Source organism: Physeter macrocephalus, chromosome 13, assembly GCF_002837175.3.
Source record: "Physeter macrocephalus isolate SW-GA chromosome 13, ASM283717v5, whole genome shotgun sequence".
In the NCBI taxonomy this organism is placed as follows: Eukaryota; Metazoa; Chordata; class Mammalia; order Artiodactyla; family Physeteridae; genus Physeter; species Physeter macrocephalus.
The window spans coordinates 25,782,320-25,807,433 of record NC_041226.1 but is presented as its reverse complement, the minus strand read 5'-3'; the positions used below and the strand labels follow the sequence as shown (position 1 = coordinate 25,807,433).

Genomic DNA, 25,114 nt, shown 5'->3' with positions numbered 1-25,114 from the left:
TCAAAGAAAAATCCTACCAGGAGACTGAGCTCGCTCCACGTTGAGTATGCCTAGTATCCAGAATTACCTACTTGCCACGGAGAAACGAAGCTATTCTTAAAGGCTCCTGATGCTTCAGTTTATCCCAGGGCCTCTGCAATCAATGAGAATCAGTCTCCCCAGAGCTGGCCTCAAACCTTTTCATAGGGGGATGTGATGAAAACCAAACACTAAAAACCATTCTTTATTTTGTGTTTTACTCTAAGAGGCCCTAAATAACAAAGTGTAGTTTAGTTGTGTAAGAAAACACATAGATATGAAGCCATTCTAATACTTATCTGAGTGACCCTAAAAAAAGAATCTCTCTGAAAATGATACTCTCCTTCTCTAAAATGGTGATAACAAATACTCTCACAAGGTAGCTGTGATGATGACAGCACATGATAGCGTTCAGTGATAACCATTACAGTATTGTTACTAAGACAATATTTTTACTGTTATTGCTATTGTTTTTATTATTCTTATCAATATTGTTTTTACCTAAGGTACCGAAGAAATCATTGCCTAGGAAAGGAAATCCAGGTCTGTTGGCCAGAACAATCATCCTAAAGTCAGGATGGATCACTACAACATTTTCTCTTCCATTGACTAATGCAGAATCTGAAAAACATAACTTCTATTTATTCTTTATAGATATTTAATAATTCTTAAGAGTATCAAGTTACAGCCTTTAAAATCACAGAAGTAGTCATACTGTTCAATTGTAAAACAACTCTAAGAAATCTGGTTGTAACAATTTGGCTGCAGAAAACAAAAACATTTTTGAGAAGGTTTGCTTAGGAACAGAATACTGATAAAGCGTATACTAAACTATATGGGAACTTGCATTTTTATGTAAATTAAATGCACGTCTAAGAAGCAAACTTGTCTAAATGTTGTCTTATGGTACTTAAACTTGGCTTGAGATGCTATTATTCTTTTAAAAAAGGAATCGATAACAATAGATAATCCAAAGAATACGCAAAGGACAATCCAAACATCCTTTAGTTTTTATCCAATCAGCAGCTGCATCACTTTGCATAAAGCCTTCATTCTGTAGCTAAGGAGTAATTCCTGTTTAGATTACGTACCCTGAAACTTAACCACATAGAATAAAGGTCTTGACCACCTAGTCAATTCATTAGAACAAAGGTGATTAATTTCCATTCAAGGGATTCTACCATAGTTCTTAAAATACATAATTTCAAGTTGACTGGAACTTTCTTCGTGCAAATGTTTAAGGTATTAAAGGAAGTGAATATTATATACTACTTGCTGATGTACATTTCAGATAGAACTGCTAGTCCAAACAACAATTTAAGATAGTAAAAACTTTATTATGGTTATTTTAAGAAGAAACACCTGTCATCTGAGTTTATTTAAATCTTAGCCTTAGGCTGTCCATCTTTAAGAAATGATAGTTGTGGAACACCTGGAGTTTTATCTGAGATGAGTCCGTAAGAACCTATACTTGTATTTTTTTATGATACCGAAAAGTAACCTTTCAATGTGCCATATATTCGTGTACTAATGCCACCATTAGTTTTAACGTTTGATCTCCACTAATTTCAGTAGTGGTAAATACCAGGGTATGTGGTCACACCCAAAATTTACTTAATTAGTTAACTAAAATAAAAATAGCAATAAAACATGAAAATTTTAAAAGGCAAAGAAAATGAGAAACATAGCCGTAGAAGTGATGCTTTCTGAACCCATGTTCAAAAGAGCTTGAGTTGCTCTTGTGTTTAAAAATGTCACCTACAATCAAACTTGAATTTAAGAATTAGGATGACTCCTTTGCTTCTAGACTATCCTTCAAAAATATATTAAAAAAATGTAAAGGGTTACCAGGAGATAGTCACTGTTTAACTATAAGTTTGTTTCAGCAATTCTTTCTTGCTTTCCATTTCACTGTCCTCATAATGCCTCTAAAAAGGGCAGGAAGCATTCTAAGCTTAAGAGTCTGAATGATCTTTCTAAAAGATAGTAATCAGGCTGTTTAAGTCAAATTCTCATTTTTTCCCATAAATTCATTGTGAAACTGAAATGTTAGAATACTTTTATTAGTGCTGAGTTTTCTAGGCTTAGAAACAGCAGACTTGCAATGACAGTGTCCCAGAAGTCTCTGCGGTGATGCACTTGTACATTTTTATGGAGTCTTCTGTATATACTCTCTTCGAATATTGAAGATTTCAGTTATTAGTCTCAAGTTGTTTGGTTACCTTACTATTGACTGTATATTTTTAATGGCTAGTTATAGATCTTCAAGTCTTTTCATGACACAAAAATTTTATATTAGAAACTGGAAAATATTCTCACATTGCATTAGACAAACTTAATTTTTCCTTGTAGCTTAAACAGACTTATGAGATTTATCTACGTACATTTCCCCTAACAACAACAATAAAAATAAAATAAAAGGAGGAAGATACTCCAAAACAGAGAATAACTAACTTCTTCCTGAAGCTGGTATGTATGTGTAATATATGTATACACACCGATATATTCATACATATATATGATAGATATAAAATGCCCAGCAATTTTTTTCTAATTATACTGAGCTAATAATAACATTAATTTTAATATTATGAGTAACAGAAATGTGGTAGAGCTTTAAAAATTCCACATAACAATGAAAGAAAAGAAATTGCACACAAATAATTGAGATGAGTATACAAAGGATTATATGTTTGTACGCTCAGAGTAGAAAAACTATGAAGCCGATTTGTCCTAAAACTACTATCGAAATGCTCAAAGATGCTCTCTGGCTATAAGAAAGAGAAACTGACAGAGCTAGATTCAGACATATTGATTTTTACAAATAATTGTCAACACAGATGACTTATATTGAACTTATGCTTGTGGTTTGCAGATAAATAGCCAGCTGAGTGTGTGATTTGATACTGGAGATGTAAAAATTGCACATACTGAAAGAAAAGTTGCTTTTTTTATACTCACTTGCAACAATGCGCCTTCCATCTGCTAGAATCATTTCTCCATTTTCTACTAGAGTTTTTAAAATACAGGTGACATTTGTTGGGGCTTTGTCTGCTTCATCTACTACCAGAACATGACCCAATTTTACTGCTTTAACCTTTGAAGACAGAACATTTACCATAAACAAAAAAATGAAAGCAAACGTTTTAAAAGTTTCATCACTCATTGATTTGGATTTATAATAGGTGGTTTTATGTAAGTTATAAATACACTGTCACAAAAATGTCTGTAGCAGAGCCGGAAACAAAATTTATGGATCTCTACCAAAAGCTTCTCATAGTTACTAAACTGCTAACTATGCAGTAATCACTCTATTTTCCTTCAGCTTCATAATTATCCCTATGTTGGTGGAATTCACAACATTTCACACCCCAGGGTAGGGGAGTATTAAAACAAGTATAACAAATAGAGAAATTAAAGTGCCATGGGGGTTAAGAGGAGTGAGACATCACAATCAATACTGGATATCAGAACATTGCACTTGTGATGGCTCTAAAAGAGTGTATGATTTTAAGAGATCAGTATGTATGGTGAGGAGATGGGTAGTCAAGACAAAGAAAATCAATGGTCAAACTCAAGAAATCCCGCAGCCCACTGAGGGAAGAGTGAATATGAATACTATCTTGGCTGAAGCAGACGTTAAATGTAAGAAAAGAGAGAATAGGATCTGAAAGGGTAGATTGGGTCTCTACTACTAAAAACTTGACGGCCAGACCAAAAAATATGTGCTTTACGTCACTAAATAATAGGATGTAATTAAAGATTTATGAGTTCAGACATGATAACAATGGAGTTTGGAGCTACACGTTAGTACATTTAATCCTGTAGAAATATGCGGAATAGACTAAAAGGGGAGTATCATAACAATTTGGTAAAAAAGTGGTGTGAGGACCTGATTTTAGGGAAGGAGGCATGGGAAAAAAATGGAAATAAAAAGCATTATATTGATCTGAAGAGTTTTCCAGAGGTATAATCTATAGCCTTGGCAACTGATTAGATGGGAAGAAGTCAAAGGAAAAATAAGAAAGAGTTCTAGGTCTTGGATGACTAAGTGGTGACATTATCAGAAGAAAGGTAAAAGTTCGGAAAAATCCTTAAAAACATTTTTAAAGAGTGGATAGGAGGGAGTTTCCTGGTGGCCTCGTGATTAGGACTTGGTGCTTTCATTGCCATGGCCCGGGTTAAATCCCTGGTCGGGGAACTGAGATCCTGCAAGCCGAGCGGCGTGGCCAAAAATTAAAAAAAAAAAAAAAAGTAAAGAGTGCATAGGAGGAGATAGTCAATGAATTTAAATGTAAACCCAAAGATTATGTTTTTACATCACAAGAAATATAACATAAAACGGACCATATAATAAACTTTTATCATTACATAATTTTGGCAAATAATTTTAAGGAAATATAGATCAAGACACAGATGATTCTCTCTACCACAAATATTTTATTACATATTCTAAAAAACGAATAAGGATTTTTCTTTTTAATTTTAGTGTAAAAATAAGCGGAATTTAAAAAAAGAGAGAGAAAACGTGCAGCTTCTACTCCTAACTCCAGCCTTCACATCTCTGTTCACAGAAAAGTCGGGTCCAATCTGGTTGAATTCAGGCAGGAGGTCCTAAAGACTCCCATCGCTGGGGTCTGGACCACAGAGGTTCTCATGGTGGCTTATTTGTGCCATTGCTGTCGAGGAGTTAATCTACACAGAGAGGTGTGCCTGGCAGGCCAGATTTCTTTGGGTCTTATGTGAGAAGCTGAGGAATGATCTTCTCAGCTGCCTAAAACATTGGGTGAATATTTTATTAGTTAAAATCATTTTTTAAAACATTCTAGAAGCATTATCTAATTTCGAAGTCTGTACATCTGAAAACAGCAAACTTCTTTCTTTTTTCAAAATTCTGGAATAGAAAAGTAATCATTAGAGGATATCAAAATCTCTCACTCTGGAGAGAGAAGACCAGAATAAGAAAACATGTTATTTTCCCAGTAATTTGCATTCAAATATCCACTCTCCTAATGACATATGAATGAGTGTTTTCCAGTTAAGACTGAAACATATTGGACCCAATGGGAGATTTCTCACCCTCAAAGGCTGAAATATAATTATCATTAAAAAAAAATACATTTGAGAATATTCATATAATTGTATTACTAACCAAAGGTGAGTCTTCATACACAATAAGTCCATCTTTAACAGAAGGCTGAAGAGTAAGTGTTTGGACCGTGGTGTCCCTAAGGTTAAACCAACACATTTTATAGTAAGTAAGGAAATAAACTGACGTTTGATCACGAATAAAATACAACACAAGAGCATTTCTTTTTTCACCCCCATCCAGCTTTCCCTAAAATGAATAAAAAAGCAAATGAAATTCCAGTCGGCAATAGTATTTTGTTGATGTCAATATAAATTACAACGGTTTGGGAATTAATCCAAGTTTACAGACTATCCAGGTTCTTTACTTCTCTTTTTTCTTCCAGTAATTTCCCTTGTGACCATTTCACTCCTCAAAATAATTCCCTGAAGGTGAAAAGGAGAAATTAAAAATATATATTTGTATTTTATATACAATATTTAGATTAGTTAAAAATAATTTTGATGGTGAGTTCGGTGATGACTGGCATGCTGACGTGGCCAATTAAAGCAGGTCTGTGAATTACACTTTCTGGCCCAATCTGCCATCACTAGGTGCAAAAGCAAGACTGTCTCACCTCACTCCAGAAACCATGGGATTTTGAACATTTCTGCTAGGATTAGGGCAATCCATTTTACTTTCTTAAGTCTACCTACTACTATTTATCTGACTCTCCTTTAGATCAGGATTTTCAAAAGCACTAATAGTGAGTTATCTTGATGTTATGCACCTCCACACATGATGAGATATGAAGTTCACATCACCTATGAATATTCTTGCCAAAAATGTGTGTATATAGGCTGTTGGTTATAGGTAGGTCCAGACATATTTTAAGGAGATCGATTTCATATCGTCACCTTCTACATATACTCTATCTAAAAAATAAAAAAATCCTACAGCCATCCTCATCGTGTCGCACAGAGAATTAAATTACTTCCAAAATGTGAGTGAGCATCTTTCTTTACAAGAGTTCAAACTTATCTTTTCCAACTACCCTACCACTTATTCAAAGTAAAATGTGAAGTTACAACTGTGTTGTTTTGAGTACCTTCTCTGTGTAAGATACTATTTGGAATGTGAACTTCAGACCTCTGTGCCATAATATACTTCTGAGACTTCTACCCAAATGCTAAATTTTATCACAATTATTAAAATATAAAATGTGATTCTATTTAAAAAAACCCTAATAAATACTACATGACAATCACTGACAAAGCAAACTTAAGATATCACTCAAGTCATTTTTTGCCTTAGCAAAACAAATTTAATCGAAATCAGTTAATTGCATTGAAAGGCAGTTTGTGGAGTAGCGGAAAAAACCCTTTGGAGTCAGACCATACAGGATTCAAATTCTTGTTCTTGCCACTTATTAACTCTATGATTTTGAGTAAATAATAAAACCTACGCAGAAAGATCACTGATAGAACCCTTGGGAAAGTATCTAGCACAATATACGGCAGATAGAAAGGGTAAAATTACATGCCAGCTTTAACTATTTGTTGTGATCATTACTGCTGCTGCTGTGACTAAAAGTTCCTTTCCTGTGTAACTTCTACTTGATCTTCAGGTTTTTAGCACAGATGGTACTTCTTAGAAAACCCCTGTGGACCCTTTTTAGACCAATTAGGTGGCTTTGCTGTATGTTCCCTTTGAGTCCTGGGTCACCCCTATTTCAGTCCTTACCACACTATATCGTAGTTGCTTATTTTTACTATCTGTCGTTCTACACAGACTGTTAAGATTTCAGAGTGTAGACCATATCTACCTTGTTCCTCATCCTGTCCCCAGCATCTAGTGGATGTCTGACTCACAGGATGAATTTAATAAATCTTTGTTGAATAAATGAATCCATGAATGAAATGAACAAAAATGTTAAACGTTAAAAAATCAACACTGTAGCTTCTAGTGCAACATACAGTATATGGACTTCAAAATATATTGGATCATGGAACTCTTCTTTTTTAACAGAGAATCTGGAACTACAGAACCCACTTTAATAAATGTTGGGTTAGACTAAGGCTGACTCTAAGGTAAGGAATCTTCCTTATTCACTTATGAGTGTATATCAGAAGGTACAGTCATGTTGAGACGTACACTTGGGATTGACTGGTCAGGGGACGGAGGGGGAGATGGTCTACATCCATCATGGATTTCAAATTGAGTTGGATTTACACTTATTACTGTAGCAGGAAACATCTGCATCAGAGTTCTCATTTACCAGGGCTTGAGCAAATATGTTGGCAATACGATTATTGACATTTACAATTTCTAGACTACCTGACTTTTTTTTTTTTTTTTTTTTGTGGTACGCGGGCCTCCCACTATTGTGGCCTCTCCCATTGCGGAGCACAGGCTCCGGACGCGCAGGCTCAGCGGCCATGGCTCACGGGACCAGCTGCTCCGCGGCACGTGGAATCTTCCCGGACCGGGGCACGAACCCGCGTCCCTTGCATCGGCAGGCGGATTCTCAGCCACTGCGCCACCAGGGAAGCTCCCAGACTACCTGCCTTTTTTGCACCTAGGTTGAAAGGCTTCTCCCTCTAACTTGACTAAACAGTGATTGGTTTCTTTAATTTATTCCCTGGAGGTCTGGCCTATTGCCATTCCTGACCTCTGTTCCAAGCTCCTAGCCTCACGATAACGACTCTCATGGGCCTGGTGCCTGTCTGGTGATCTACTGTTTTCTATAGCCTTAACACTACACTTTATAAAGAATTCAACATTATTCTTTTATCTTCACTAACCTTCAAATTGAAATGTATCTAAAATAAAGCCTTGAGGGATGTTAAAGGAAAGTGAAAATATATTGTGACATGTATTGGTGATTATCAACTTTAGTATGAATAAAATGTTTCTTATGCAATATAATGATATATAGTCACATATCCATTTTTTGTATTCCTGGGTCTCATAAGTTTACTGTAGGATATACTTTATGCTCTTATCTGCTAAAATTTTTTTAGGGTTTTAAACAAATAAGAACAGAGTTTAATGAATATCACTTAAATTCACTGTTAATATCCTGGCAATACATGAAGCGGGTAAGTGAGGAAGAGAAAGAGACGTGTTCACACAGATTTTTTACAGCAACATAGTGAATTTCACACCTCAGCTGTCACATATTTAATAGGCAACAACATGACACCTCCCAGCACCGAAATGGAAAAAGGAAATCTTGTATCATTGTCAGTAGAAAGGAAATTCAGCCATTACCCTAATAATTAGAGTGCTTCATAGCAGATTAAGAACAGGAAATTCAAGCTGAATTCCAATTTTAAAAGGCAAATGAAATTGTTCTATAACACTTGAATTCTGATAGCATACAATTTGTCAAATTAGATTTCTCACAAGACTTTTGTGCTAGAAATAAAAACCCTACGTTTGAGAGAACAAGCATAAATCAGATGATTCCCAAAAGGGACAACAAATGAGGATAAATACCAATGGGAATCATGGTTTTCAGTGGAGTAGGCTATGAGAAAGAGGAGCTTAAAGGAAAAAAGTGGCTTTGTTCTATTCTTATTATTGGTCCTTTGTCTTATACATCAAAGGATTGCAAAGGCTAGTAAAATATGTAAAATTACATTCAACTTTTAAAAAATGGGTTGGCTTATATGTAAGTCCCTTATTATATAAGAGTAGAAAATAACCCACTATCTTCTGATTAGTACTTCACGCATCAAGAAAAAAGCTTGTTTTTCAAGGTATCTTACAATATTATAAACTTCAACTCAGTAAATGATCAGATGACTATTGTCACAAGTAGCATGTGAATTGACTCTTAAAGACAATATAATGATTCTTTTTCAGAAAATATTTGATTAAAATCATTGCTTTGTATTTAGGAGCATCTTGGATCAAAAGGTATTTATTCTCCACACAAATAAGCAACGACCCTAAGAGAATATTTTATTTGTTACAATTTCAATTCTATTATGATTTGTTCCTCTCAATAACAGCTTTGAAACATAAGCTCATAAAAGTTGAAAGAGACTCAACAATTTCAGCAATACTGAGGAGAAGAAAACACATCTTAGTAACATTTCCTTAGCCTACAGTTTAATAAAGAGATGTCTTTCCAGTACATAACAGTTATCAGCAATGCTTGAGGAATTAATTAGAATGTTCAGCTAATTGCTGACATTTATGTTAGCACCAATTGTTCTCACTTCTTACTCTCTTACAAACTAAAGCAGTCCATCAATTAAAGCCTGTGTCGATAAAGGGGCTACTCAAAGAAATATGGTGCTAAACTCTAGTCTTCTTTTAACTCTGTGATTTTAAAGTTTTTTTTTTTAAGTTGGAGTTATTAATGTTTCAATAGTAATTTAAAATGACTCCAGATGCAATAAAAAGTAATTAGATTGAATAAAGACCAGGTTTTTATTAAAATAAGGAAAGATAATCGGCCTCTGGAGAGCAAGCACAATCTGTTCTTGCGATGTTGCTTATAAAGGTACATTAAGCTAATATCTTCGAATTTATTGAGGAGCAAAAGGCCTCAAAATAGCAATGTTTACTTTGAGGATAATATTTTAGTAAGTTGTATTTAAATTGGTTTATGGTTAGTTGTCTTTTAGAAAAACAATAATAGTTAAACACAAGGGTGAGGGAAGAAAAAAGACACACAAGAGTTTTAAATAGCTAGTAGAAATCTTTTCTAACTTTGTAGTTCATTAAAAGAGAAACGGCTACAGTTAACAATCCACTCATTATTATAAGCCAAGCATGAGAAAGGAAAGATAGAATATGGCACTTAGGGGGCACTTAACAAATATTTGCTCAATATTTTAAAAAGTGGGATGATTATAAAAATAGAAATGGTAATTTTCACAAATAAGATACAAGCATAACATTACTTGAGAAGTAAGTGCTGTTGAAGGATATTTTCAAGTGAAGAAGTCATGGAATAAACAAGAATATCACTTCTACAAGGCTTATTTTAAAGCAAGTAATGAAATAAAGATAAGAAGTACTAATAATAATTATCACTAATAAAAGAGAGAGTGGTACTTAGACACAGGGGATGCAAATATATTTGAGAATTAATTAAATTTGAGAATAAATTAATGTTTACAAATATTCTGGGCTCTCTGAACACTCCCTTTCTACCTTGCCTATGAAAGACAAATTTATTTTGCCATGTTGGGGAAGAAACTTCCCTGAGCCCTCAAACAGAAACAGTCATTAATATAAGCAGTGTTGCCATACAATACAAAAAAAGGAAGACAAAAATTAGCTATGATTATTGCAGTGTTAGTTGAAAACCAGCACTGGCCTAAATCTGAGTCCTCCTAGTTTGGTCAATCACTTAAACTCTTTTTTTTTTAAGATTTTCTTTTTCTTTTTTTTTTTTTTGATGTGGACCGTTTTTAAAGTCTTTATTGAGTTTGTTACAATATTGCTTCTGTTTTATGCTTTGGTTTTTTGGCTGTGAGGCATGTGGGATCTTAGCTCCCTGACCAAGGATCGAACCCGCACCCCCTGCATTGGAAGGTGAAGTCTCAACCACTGGACTGCCAGGGAAGTCCCAATCACTTAAACTCTTGAAACCCAAGATTACTCATCTCTACAGAGGGAATCAAAATACAACATATGAGGAAATACAGTAGAGTAAAAAGTAAGAAAGATAAAAGTGAGAGAGATATTATATGTGCTTTGAATGCTGTGAGGGAAAAGTCCTTTTAGTAAGATAAGCAAAATACTTTTTCTGCCAAAGTGACTAAAAAGACTCCAGCTCTTAAAATGCTTGTTTTGGAGGACAAATAGTTTATTTAGTTGTCAATCACTCATCACTATGTCCAGATGCATAAAATGCTAACAAACCATAAAAGGAAGGAAGACATTAGGGGGATAGTATTTATGGAAGGAATTCTACTGTAGTGCAGCACTTTGCTCTCCAGAGGTAGGCTCTTCTGGGAACAGCAGGTAGAAAATAGCCACAGCAAAACAGTCATCTGATGGAAGCTAAAATTTTCAAAATAGTTTTCAAAATCTACTTACCCTCCTTACCACGTCTCCTAGCAATATAGTAACACTTATTTTAAAAGAAATGCCTCCAATATTCAAAGCCATGCTGATAATCAAATACTTTAACAAAATCTGAACATTTTATAAGTTGTCTAGTCTTTAAAAATAAATATACTAAGATAGAATATTAAACACAGGATCTTTTGTCTTTACTCTGAAAACTAGCTTTCTGGCTTGGTAAATTTTAGGGACTCAAAATGACCTAATTTCTTGGTAGGAACTTCATTTCCCCTTTACCAGACAAAAAAAGAAAAACAATATGCAGGCCTCTTATTTAACTTTTCCTCTGACATAAAACAAGGCATTTTCTAATCAGTTTTTGAAAAGGAATAAAATGAAATGAAGATTAAAGTACAAAACTAAATGAGTGTACAAAGGTGCACACACAGATGAAACCAGAGTGTGAGGCGGGTGAATATTGTATCCACTGGATAAATCTTTATCAGAAAATATAGTATCTAGTAATTTATATTTTTAAACGCCTCGTTAATTGGGTAACAACATAAAAGTTTGATAGAGTCAAAAATTAAGTGAATACATTTTCATATCAGGATATACCATAATTATTCATTCAATAAATATTTATTGAACATCTATTACTGGGCACTGCTTTAGAAAAGATGGATAAGTATCTGTGAAAGTAAACATTCCTTCCTTTGCTGAGCTTAAATTCGTAATATATTTAAGTAAACTTATCTTACCATACTAATAATGTGCCACCTTTGACACAGCAGAAACTGGATCTTGCATGAAATTAAATATCAAAAGATATTTTACCACAGGCAATTCAAACTAAAGTTAAAATAAATATTTTTGATCACTGAGACAAATGATAAACAGCCTTCGACTATTTAAGTCAGAGAAGACTTAAGCCCACCAGCTCTCCATGAAACTTGTCAGGCATGCCTCTTTTGGGTAATAACCCAAAATACACCTCTCGTGCGATACTTACAGCTTAAAATTTACTATGTAAGTTGCATTTTGTATTATCATAATAGTATTTGGTAAACTATAATCCATGAATTATTTTATTTTATTTATTTTATTTTATTTTATTTATTTATTTTATTTTATTATTATTTATTTTAACCAGCCCAAACTGGCCCTATCCTGTTTCTAACAAGTTCCTGAATGACTTTTCAAAGACAGCAGAACAAAACTGCAAGTCATGCAGGCCATGCATGCACAGAGGAGAAAATTTTGTCCTCAAGTAACACCTAGAACCAAAATTTCTACCCACCCCCTCCCCCGGCCGTGGAACCAAAGGACCAGGACATGACCAGAACCTGAACAAGGGATCCCTTTCAGAGGCGAAGGGTCCATTGTCCAGGAAGACCCAGTGCTGAAGCCCCCTTTACCACACCTTACCACAAATGGCCACTTTCCAAAGCCCTTCAATCAAAACCTGCCCTGCCAGTGCTTCTGCGTACCAACCCATCTCACCTAACTCGTGAAGGTTTGACTGAACCCCAGACTGGGCAGACAGATTTGAGCCCTGGTATTGGCTTCTATGTGCATTGGGCAGAGAGCCCTTGCTCGGTAACATTTATATGACTGTCCCCTCACTAGGCATACCATCTATAGACAAGAGGATATCATATATATATATTTTTAATATACTTAGAGCCTGTCATCATGCCTTGTACCTTCTATGCATGTAATAAATGTTTGCATAAAGAATGAATAAACCCGTGAGTGTATTAAAATTATATTATGAATTACCAATTTGTAAAGCAGATTATTAGGCATGAAGGGTTATAAAATGAATAATTCAGAGCTCCTGCTCTCAAGAAGCTCACATGACAAGAGACATATAAGATAAATATAACTCACATCAGACTCCACGCTCCCGATGCAGGGGGCATGGGTTCGATCCCTGGTCAGGGAACTAAGATCCTGCATGCCACCTGGCACGGCCAAAATAAATAAATAAATATAAAATACAAATAAAAAATAACTTACATCAGAATGTGATAAGGGCTATAATAGAAATTAAAACAAAGTTCAATGGGTACACAGAGGAGAAGGCAATTAATTCTGACTGAAGAAAACAGGATCTTGATGATTAAACTTGATTTTAACTGGCAGAGATGGGTGGAAGGTGCTCCCAGGTAGAGGAATAGAAAAACATGTCGAAGTTAGGAGATACAAGAGTAGTTTGGGGAAGCACCGAGCATGTCTAGAACATAGCTGCATGGAGGGGAGTAGAGCTGGATAGGCAGGGTGAGTAGGAGTGCACACTCTTCTTAAATATCATGTGTGAAGAGTTTGACTTTCATCTCTTGGGAATGGAGGACCAATCACCTATCCATTTCAGAGAGAGGACTCTCTAAATGGATGTCTCAAAGATGGATGGGAAGGAACAGACATTGCACTTATCCATTTGCTTAACAAACCTTATCAAACATCTACCATATTCCAGAAATCATGCTGGAGGAGGCAGTTCCAAGAAATGCCCCTGCCCTTAGGGAGAGAACACTGTCTAGCAGGGAAGACAGAGGTGGAAACACGTGATTGTGATAAAGAATGACGTGTATAATAGCAGAGCCTACTCTAGGCCAGTGGCTCTAAATGTACCATTAATAAAATGTTTTTGTTTTAAGAAGATACATTCTAAAGTACACCAAAATAGAAACAACAACTGAGCTAAAGATGAAAAACAATACCTTAAAAACACTTTAAAATTTTGTTTGTTAAATAAATACAAAAAAACCCCTCTTTGTTCTCATTAAAAATTAAAGAAGGATATTTTAGAATAATGTGATTAATACATTTTATTACTTGTGTGATTTAAAGGTCCAGTCCTAAATTGAGCTTATTTCAATACTTATTATAGCTGAAAAAGAGCTCACGAAGACTCGTAGCTCCACACAGAAGTGCAATATTGACTGCAGTCCCTATAGCTCAACATGCATTTTTCAATCTCATCTATCAAAGCATACAAAGGTTTTCATTACATTTAGGCTTGGGAATTTCCATCTTTCCTGATGTCAGTGTTTTTGCAAACTAATCAGGCAGCGTCACATTTTATATATATTTTGAACGAATAGGTTCAAAACTCACTGAAACTCTTCATTTGTAGGAAATTGTATTTAAATTGTTTTAGTGTGCAGACATGAGACATTTTAGGAGTACTACGATCTATTTCTACTTCTGACACCAAATGTGTGGGTTTTCCACACCCAACAATTCTCTAGAGACCCTAGAGTCATCTTATGAGACTCTCTTATCATTCTGGAGATTCCAAGGGTCTTAGAACTGGAGACGAAGACCAAATATTTTAACAAAAGATACCCTTATAATGCAGGAAATTACAAGCGTTTTAGAAGCTCTTGTGCCGGGAAAGGGAATGAAGGCCAAACATATAATTATTATATCACAATATCACAGAGTGACATACATTCTTTTCAGCCACAAAAAAACTAACTGAAACAGTTATAAACATCTGATTTAAAAACACTCTCTCCAGAGAAGTTTTTTTTTAAGGAGTTATTTTCTACTTTATTGCTAAAACATGACCTGTAGCTTGAAGGGTCAAATTAAATTTTTTTTTTTTAATTTTTAAAGTATCTGTTACGTAGCATCTCTCTAACAGCCATTAACACACAGACAGATCAACAATTTGTGAACTCTTGACTTTGTAAAAGACAAATGGGTAGGTTTGACAGATCTTTTAAATACTTTACAATGAGATTATAAGTGAGACTGTGTAGTATGAAAGATTTTCACAGTCAGTTCCTACCTGATTCCAAAATATTGCAAGAGTTCTGGCTTTGCTTTAAAGCTCTTTTTTTTATGTGACATATCTAACTGGTGACATCCTGTAGCACTGTGTGCAAGTCTGCTTTCAATCTTTGTGGCAGTGTTTTGTTTTGAATCATCATGGAGTGAATACATTTCATGTGTGATGTCCTCTGTAACCTTATTCAAGAGTCTTGTCTCTATCCAATCATATCAGATGCTCCATCAATAGTTATACTTACAGAATTTTCTGCCAATTCCATGTCATTTGTTTATATTTACATTATTAACGATATTTTCAACCCAGGGTTGTTTCTTCAGGAATCTTTTAAACCACTATCCATTATATGAGGGCTGGCTTAGTTAACACTGGGTAACGTAAACCACAAATCTGCTAAACTGGGCACAGTAAACTGTTATGTGTTGTCATATTGTGCAATCAGATGAATACCTGAGAGCATCACTGTCATCTTCTCATAATACAAACTCCCACAATTCTCTCTGGATACGTCCCATTTTCCATATGTGACAAACTGAACAAATGAGGGTGCCGGTGTCAGTCAGTATACTAAATATTGGTAATGCTTATTTCATATTTTTAAGAGCAAAGTAAATATAAATTCTAACGTCTTCCCATGTTCCAGTGGATGATCTTGAACTTCTTGGTACGTGCTCCCCACTTTAAGAAGCGCTTTGTACTAATGTTGTCACAAAGAAAGGAAACATCTGCTTGTGAAGGAAAAGGAGAAGGAAGGGTCTAAGACATTTTCCTAGAAGAAAAGACTCTGATTTGCATTTGGAAGAAAAAGTAAGAATTTTCCAGACAGACTTGATAGAGAAGGGCATTCCAGGCTATAAAAGCTGCAAGTGGCAAGTGAGGGAGTCGTGAATATGCATGTGATTCTTGGGAACCACAAGCTGTTCACATGGATTAAGCCTAAGTATGTGGGAGAGAAAGGTTGGAAGTAAGACTAATGAAACAGATGGGGCTCAGATTAAGGACTATGGACTTGATATTGTTGGCAATGAGAGTCACTGAAGGGTCTGAGCAGGAGAATAAGTGATCAACTTTATTGATGGAACAGTACGAGGCTTGGGAGAGACAGATTGAAGGCTGAGTTTTTAACCAGGAGGCTACTGTAAAAGTCCAGGCAAGAGAAAATGAGGAACGGATCTATGGCCCAGAGGATGGAATTGAAAGGACTTGGTCACAATTCCAGGTGAAGAAGAAGAAACTATTTTAATAGTCTAGGTATGGCTAGTGACTGTAGGAAAGGAAAAGAGGAAAATATTTGGGAGATCTAGAAAAATGTAGACATGATTTTGTAATAACTGGCTGTCAAGATAAAGGACAGGGAAGGGAGAAAGGTATACCGATTACGGACCAGGTGACTGGATACAGGATTCCATAAGCTCAGAGAGGAAACATCTATTCTTTCCTTTACCAATCATAAACACTGCTTTACTGATACCCACCATGAATGAGGTATAGAAAAGGGGCTGGAGGACATTTATAAAGGAAAATATGGTATGAAGAGATGGACATTTTGGATTTGAAATGCTCCAGAGATAACAATGTGGATATTTTAAAAAGAAAACTGCAGATTCAAAGCTAAGAAGAGAGGAAGAGGCAGAAGGTATATGGACAATACAGATTTATAGAGAAGAGATTTAATTTTAACTGGGTACCTACCACACACCAGGCACTGTCCTAGACACATGTGACATATGTCATTTAATACCTCCAACAATCCTATGATGAAATTTAGGCTCAAAGAGGTTACCCAAACTTATGCTTTTCTTTTAAAAATTTGAGGCTTCTGTTTTATTTTAGCCCAGTTTTATAATAAATGGTTTATACTTTTTGATGCAATGCATTCCTAAAAACCATGTCTTAAAACAAATGAACACTGCTGACTATGTAGCACTACTGTCATCCGATCAGCTGCCAGCAGAAACCAGTAAATATGTATTAGTAAAAGAGTTCAAATACTGCAGCAGCAGAATTTAAGTCCTTGGTGGAAAATGACATTCAATTATAGACAACTTATACCACTACCACTAAGAGTTGGTAAAAAAAAATCACATTCAGAATGTGGTGTGTATAACATGAAAGACACCTTTGTTAGTAGATTGCTGAGCTTATAGTGCTATCCCTACTTTATTGAGTTTCACTCAGCTGCAGGCTCAGCGCTGCTCAGTTCCTGATTTCCTATTCTAACCAGGGAATGAGATACATGACTCATTGGTTTTGCTCAGAGATGTTATAAATCTCCTATTTGGGGATTTACTGATACTAGTACCAGTATCCCTAGTAACCCTAAGTTAACCCCCTAAGTTCTCACAAGTCTCTAGTTACTATAATCTGTAATCTTTTATGGATCCATCTTACATAGGGTCAATTCAACCAATGAATCTCCAGAACAGACAAAGCTGCTAAAATGCTAGAATGTCCTGCTGTAAATTCCAGCACAATTATGAAGATAGTAACTGCTGCCAAACTTATTCATTTACTCCTTATCACATTACCCTATAAAACTTTTTATATCATTTCCATTATAGCATTGATATTTTCCAGTTTACTGAATTATTTGTTCATTGCATGCCTCCTTTTTACCACTAGAAGGAAAGCTTCATGGCAGCACTGACCTTGTCTATCTTGTTCATCACTGCATTTCTCAAGGCCTAGAACAGTGCTAGGGACTGCGCTCAATGGGAAGCTGAGTTTTCTGGTAGGGTATATGGTTGGTGTCTGGTAGTATATGTTGCTGGTGTCCTACCCAGACCTCCTTTGCTACCAAAGGCACCCATCCCACAGCTACTGTAGCATTGACTTCCACAAGCTCACAGCTGCACCCCTCTCCGAAGAATTGCCCTCCATCACGGGGGAGTACCTTGTCCTGAAATGCCTGGGAAGTTAGAGGTTCTCCCTGATTCCTCTCCTGACTAATGCCTCGCTGACGTGGGGACAAAGAAGCCTGGCTCTCTTGCTTCCAGGTAGGATAACTGAGTAGTGCCCTTCGTGCTCCAGAGCTCCCTGTGAGGAGGCTGAGGCCAGACTTCACCTAAAACCACCTCTTGGGGGTTCCCTGGCGGTCCAGTGGTTAGGACTCCGTGCTCTCACTGACAGGGGCCAGGGTTCGATCCCTGGTCAGGGAACTAAGATCCCACAAGCTGCATGGGGCAGCCAAAACTAAAAAACTAAAAAATAAATAAAACCACTTCTTTTCCACAGTCTTATCCTGATTGCTTCACTTCCCAGAAAGTTGCACCTAAAAGCTCTCCCTCTAAAATCACTTATACAGACATTTCCATCTCTGGCTCTGCTTCTAGAGTACCCAACCTAGATATCTGTTGACTATTTGGATGCATAAAGGAATAAAGTCAAATGAAATAAAGAAGAAATTCTTAGATTTTCCAGCAGTGCTCTTAATTCTTGCACAAAACATTACAGATATATATCCATTAAGAGACATAGATAACGGTGTGGTGAACTAAGTGATCGCATTAGGACACAAATCTACCTGCTTAATTTAAGCACCTCACCCCATCTCCTTCAGCTCATGTTGTCACTGTTGCTGTCATCTGAAGAGTCTGGTTACAGCAATATCTGTCTCACTTATAAGAACTGGCACTTTATAAAGCTCAACAAAAAAACATTTTAGATCTTAATGAATTAAAAGATGGTTGGGAAGTATATGACACTGGCCCAAGATACTTCTTCACTCCATCAGCTTAACTAAGGGTGCTGCTGAAAGAAACCTGCAGGTGAAGCTCTCCAGAGAGAGGAGAGCAGGTTTAAGTGGTTGGAGCGCGATGTTAAGCATGTTAAGATAATCTGATATTGAAACAATTGTCAGATTGAGTTTATTTTTTATTACAACTAAGGACTAAAAGTTTTTTAAAATTCCCCCCCGCCCCCGCCATCAGAGCATCACTGATTTTACAGTGGAAGTCAGTGTGAAAGAACTATTTTCTTAACAAAAATTTGCTTTACAAATTAAAAAAAAATGCATACAAATGACTGGAAGGTTATAAACTAAATTGAGACGAGTGATTGACTTGAAGAAGGGGAGATGAGATTGGACGTGGTGGTAAAGCTCTAATTAGTGTTTCCTTTCTGCAAAAAGAAGAGTAGAATCAAATTTGAGAAAAATATTAATAGTTGTTAAATATGAGCGATACACTTGGGTATGTGCTACATGTTTTTACTTACATTTTTTTGATTTTTGAAATTTTTCTCAAACTAAAAAAGTGTGTAACACTTGAAAAGAATGTAGCTATTCTCTAGTGGCATAGGATCTAACAAAACTAAGAAAAAACACGCACTGTATCAGTGGTTCTCAAGCTTATTTAGCTTGTGATTTAGGAAACAAAAATAAAAAAGAATCCCATAGAATCCTGCTTGTTTCCAGTCTTCCCTTCCAAGACAGTCTAGAGCAGCCTGATGGCTGGGGTCTCCAGTTTCAGGGTCCGTCTGCAGCTCTGACTCACCCACCTCTATAACCTACAACAACCATTTGGTGAGTGCACCGAGAACTGAAGCAGTGTCCGCCTGGGAGGAATATCATATAAAAGATCACAGGCATTGATTTGGTTTACAATTTTATGAATTACCTGGGTGACAGAACAGAAAACGGAGCTGTTAAGTACACTGATGATACACCTCAGGAGAGGTGCATTAAGACACAAAAGCAGCTTAATAATCTGGAGAAGTAGTCAAGAAAACAGAAAATGAAATTTAATAAGGATATTATTATTGGAAAAAAAAGGTAAAATATGGAATAACTGGCCAAAGGAAAGGCTTTGGGATCAAACTGGGCAAGGATTAGAAATATGAAGCTAGAATTAAAAAAATCAAGCTATTATATGTAGATCGAAGTATTAAATCTAAGAATTGGTTGACCAACAATCTTAACACATGGCTAGTACTTTAGTGAGGTACTTACTAAAGTGCTACTATCACTAAAATACTATTTGATCAGCATGACAAAGTCAAGAAGCAGCACAGTGCAGTGGTTAGAGCATAAGGCTGAAGCCAGACTGTATGAAGACAGCTATGTGACCTCAGACAAGTTTTTTAACCTCTCTGTGCCTCTGTCCTCATCTGCAAAACTGGGATGGTAACAGTACTGAACTCAGAGTTGTGTGCAAAAACGAGTTACAATTTGAAAATAGTGTAGAGTAGCTGCTAGTTACATGTTTGTTAAATGAAAAAGCAAAAATAGTACAGAAATTTAAATGGATTTGGAGTCAAAAATTAGTACAAACCTAAAGATCTACATGGAAAAGTTAGAGGTAGTGGCATAATTCATTCTGTAAGAAAAGGCAGTAGAAGGTATTCTTAGTGGGAAAACTACCGTCTAACTGCTGATAAAAATGTTTCTAAAATAGCCTTTCCAAATTCATAATGGGGAAGATGAGACAGAAGGAGTATCCCGGCAGCCTATGACATCAGACACATCTCCAGTTCTCTATTGCTCTTATCAGAATGTCTTGATGGCTCAATAATAATTTTTTCCATGAGACTTCAAAAAAGCTTTTAGTTTTTCTATTCCTTTGCCCTTTGGGACTTTGTGAATTTCAAAATTTATACTGTCACATTGTTTTTGTCAGATTGAGGAAAGCCTTGTATGCTGAATTATGCTGTGCTTTTTAAAGCATGTCATCATTCACTCCAGGATATTTGATATGGAGAAGGTCAGTGCTACAGTTTTACACTTTATTTTATCTCATTTGATTTCATAAAGAAAAAGTATGCAAAAATATGAAAGGTGAAAAACAAGGGTTTTAACAATAACCATCTACAATGCAATGCAGTAGTCCTCCCCTTGTCCACCCTTCTTTTTTCTCCTCAGCCTCCATATAGTTATCAACCTAAAATTAGCCAGTTAAACCCACTTCACCACTTCCCTTCTTCCCGTTTTCATCGCCAGTATGTTTGTTTGGCTCCAACAATTTTATCTGGATTACTGCAATCACCTCCTAGTGTTCTCTGTGATTCAAGTCTCATCTGACTCTGATCTACCCACAGACTATGGTCCTAATGATCTTGCTTTAATGCCATCACATTGCATTCAGGATAAAATCCAACCTCAGCAAGGCCCATGAAGTCCCCACAAGGTCCACATCTTCCTCTTGGCATCAACTCTTGCATCTACCCACATACATTCCACGCTACCCAAGCTGCCTTCACTTCCTACTTTTATTAGACAGCTTGTTTTCAATAACTACAATGCCTTGTTCTGTGTTCTGCACTTAGAAAACTCCTACTTATCCCTAAAGACTCAGTTTGAGTGTCACCTTCTCCAGACCCCTTCCACCAAATCCCATGCATATACTCAGAGGGTTGGGTACCTCTCTTCAAGGGTCCCACAGAACCTGCACATTTTTCTTTCTTGGCTTATATACAACACTGTATTATAAATGTTGATGTATTCTCACCCACTGACAAGCAAGCAAGCACATCTAGTCAAAATCAATATCATCATCTATACAGTCAGCCCTCCACACCCACAGGTTCTGCATCTAAGGACTCAACCAGCTGTGGACTGAAAACATTTGAAAAAAAAAAATCTCAAAGTTCCAGAAAGCAAAACTTGAATTTGCTGTGAGCCAGCCACTATTTATATAGCATTTATATTGCATTTATAACTATTTATATAGCATTTACATTGTATTAGGTATTATAAGTAATCTAGAGATGATTTAAAGCATATGGGAGGACATGTGTAGGTTATATGCAAATACTATGCCATTTTATATAAGGGACCTGAGCATCCTTGGATTTGGGTATTCGTGGGGGTCCTGGAATCAATCCCCTATAGATACTAGGAATGACTGTACATCATCCGTGCCCCCAAACAGCTATGGGCAAACAACAGAAATCTAATAAATACAAATTAGGTGAAATGAATTAATATATAATGAATAAACCTGACTCCTGCCTTCAAAAAATTCCTTATTTAGTTGGGGAGGCATGACTGGGGGAGGGGGCGGGATGGACATAAGATATAGAAGTTATAATGCAAATCAGAGTGAGAGGAAGTGGGGTATGTGGCAAGAAACTAATACTTATGAGTTAGCCTGAGTATTTAGGGACCTAAAATGTGCCACACATTGTGGTTGGTCCTTGGCAAACATTTTCACCTGATTTTCAGAACCATCTTGAAGGGTATTATTATTTCAATTTGATAGGTAAAGAAATTAGGACTCAAGGAGTTCAAGGCCATATAAAAGTTAATGGTAGAACCTAGGGGCAGGACAGGAATAAAGACGCAGATGTAGAGAATGGACTTGAGGACACGGGGAGGGGGAAGGGTAAACTGGGACGAAGTGAGAGAGTGGCATGGACATATATACACTACCAAATGTAAAATAGATAGCTAGTGGGAAGCAGCCGCATAGCACAGGGAGATCAGCTGGGTGCTTTGTGACTACCTAGAGGCGTGGGATAGGGAGGGTGGGAGGGAGACGCAAGAGGGAGGAGATAAGGGGATATACGTATATGTATAGCTGATTCACTTTGTTATAAAGCAGAAACTAACACACCATTGTAAAGCAATTACACTCCAATAAAGATGTTTTTAAAAAAATCTAAATGATTAGATTTTAAAAAATTATTAAAGTTTTTAATAATTATTTTAAAAAGTTAAAGGTAGAGACATAATTTTATCTTTTAAAATCCATGTTCTTTCTATCACAGTGGTACAAATTCAGTCCTGTGGAGTTCCAGAGGAGGGAACAAATACAGCCAGAATGACAAATCAGAAAAGTTCCATGCAGAAGTAACAGTGGACCAAATCTTGAAGTATTCAGGGAGAAACAGAGTATACTTTAGAGGGAAGAATAAAGACAGGCATGCATACAAGTTCGAAACTTGTGAGTAGGACAGAGAATTGTTCAGTCTGGAATAAGTTGAGCATACACTGGGAAAATCTCACTGAAGAGAAAGTTGGGATTTTGCTGGGGGACCTGAAAACTCTATATTTACAATGGGCACCAGTATTAGAAAAATAAACAAGCATATGGGTCATGCTAATGATTGGACCTGTGCCATCGTCTTCTTATATGAAGGGTAGCAGACGAAAAAAAATCTGGTAACATAAGAATTTCAAAACTAAGATAATTCTGATTTTAATACAGAAGTATACTTCTATCCAAGGAGGAAACATAGCTACAGAAGTTGACATATCAAATGTCCTCTTTAATGTCAAATTAACATAATATTGTGGGAAAAGAAGTAAATAAATACACTTCACAAATGTGAGCCATGTAGTCTCCTCTGCTTGAAATATATACCATAAAAGTCATTATACTCATTAATCTTTTAAATTATCTAAATCATACTCTTAGGACAACATCTTGATTTTAACTAAAAACATGAATTGCCTAGCTTGCTCATTTTATGAGATCTGGTCATTAAAACATAAGATGGCCATACTCAAAAGTACTTTGGTTGTATGTTTTCTCCATGTATGTTTGGTGATGGTTTTACTTATCAAGATTATGTTTTGAATGGCGCATAACTCATTTTGTTGGAATACATCCATAAACTAAATTGAGTGTGACTGATTACTTAGATGGTAACATTGCAAATCCATTAAAAGGAATCTAAAATTGACAGAGTTAACGACATTAAATAGGTCACCCATAGATCAGAGAAGTTCTGAACATTTTTTTTGACTGCTATTTTTAGATCTTTAAAACATATGTTTCTCTTAAGGCAATTTCATGAGCTTTAATTTTATGACAAATATAGTCATAAAGTTGTACACAATAGAGAAAAAAACTTTACACTTTGAAATTAGTGGGAATGTCAGTCTATTTAATGAAAATCCTGTAATAATATATATTTTAAACAGAATTGGAGATTTTTTTTACTTCCAACTTTATGTAACAAATTAAATATCAAATACTGACAAATAGAGGTACCCCAGTGTCTAAATGAGTAGATATTTTACTTGTAATACTATCATCAATCAATGATATAGCAATGAGTGATATAAGGAAAAATAATAAAAATCTGTAACTTTGAAAATTTTATTACATTTTGAATTTAGAAAGTTTTTTCATAGAAAATATATTTATGTAGCCAATATCAGAATTACCATGGTATATAATCAGCAGGTAATTCTTTACTATTTATGAATTATTTGTTACTTTTCAACAAAAGATTGGTATAAGGGACATTCTAGGTAGAAAGTAAAGCATAGTACAGTTGGCCCTTTGTATTCACAGTTTCTGCATCATGGATTCAATCAATCTCAAATTGAAAATATTTGGGACAACAAAGAATTCCAGAAGTTCCAAAAAGCAAAACTAGAATTTGTCATGTGGCAACTATTTACACTACATTTACACTGTATTTACAACTATTTATATAACATTTACATTGTATTCGGTATTATAAGCAATACAGAGATGATTTAAAGTATATGGGGGGGATGTGCACAGGTTATATGCAAATACTGCACCATTTTATATAACAGACTTGAACATCTGTGGATTCTAGCATCCATGGGGGTCCTAGAACCAATCCCCTACAAATAATGAGGGATGACTGTATCTCTAATCTTCTAAACTTTCTAAAGCACATTGAATACTGTCTTCTTCTTGCCTATTCAAACATATTAGAATAAAGACCTAGAGATATTAAACATGACCTTGTCAACTTCTATTACTCAGAGATGAGAAAACCAACACTCAAAAAGAGATTCAAATAGAGACAGCCTCAAACACATATAAAGGTTGAAAATCAATTAATCATTCATATAAAAAAGTTTAAAAATAAACAGCACTTTAAATCCAAAGAAAATAAAAGAAAGGGTATAATAAAGATAAAATCAGAAATTATTGAAATAGAAAAGAAACAAACAAAAGAGACATTCAACAGTGCCCAAAGCTGGTTCCTTGAACAGACCAATAATACTGATAACTCCCGGCAAAACTGATCATGCAAAAAGAGAGAAGGCAAATAACCAATACCAGGAATAAAAATGATAATATCATTACTGGGCCTAAGGACACTGAAATATCATAAAGTGGTATTATAAACAACTTTATGCCAATAATTAGAAGACAAGGAATAATTCCTAGAAAAATAAGGTTTATTAAAACTTTTTTTTAACATCTTTATTGGAGTATAATTGCTTTACAATGGTGTGTTAGTTTCTGCTGTATACCAAAGTGAATCAG

At 35.6% G+C, this 25,114-nt stretch overlaps 1 protein-coding gene across 5 annotated transcripts in view; it reads right to left on the bottom strand.

Annotated features, from left to right (window-relative positions):
- The window catches only part of VWA8 (von Willebrand factor A domain containing 8), a 365,312-nt gene that overhangs the window by 160,786 nt on the left and 179,412 nt on the right, over nucleotides 1-25,114 (bottom strand). For all 5 annotated transcript variants that reach the window (XR_003682537.2, XM_028497346.2, XM_024125806.3 and 2 more), the window contains 3 exons: nucleotides 5,171-5,246; nucleotides 2,980-3,115; nucleotides 520-639 (listed from right to left, as the gene is read on the bottom strand). Coding sequence is in view for 4 of the 5 variants with exons in the window: in XM_028497346.2 (XP_028353147.1) it covers nucleotides 520-639; nucleotides 2,980-3,115; nucleotides 5,171-5,246 (332 nt within the window). In the remaining variant the exon portion in view is untranslated. The remainder of the gene's footprint in view (nucleotides 1-519; nucleotides 640-2,979; nucleotides 3,116-5,170; nucleotides 5,247-25,114) is intronic.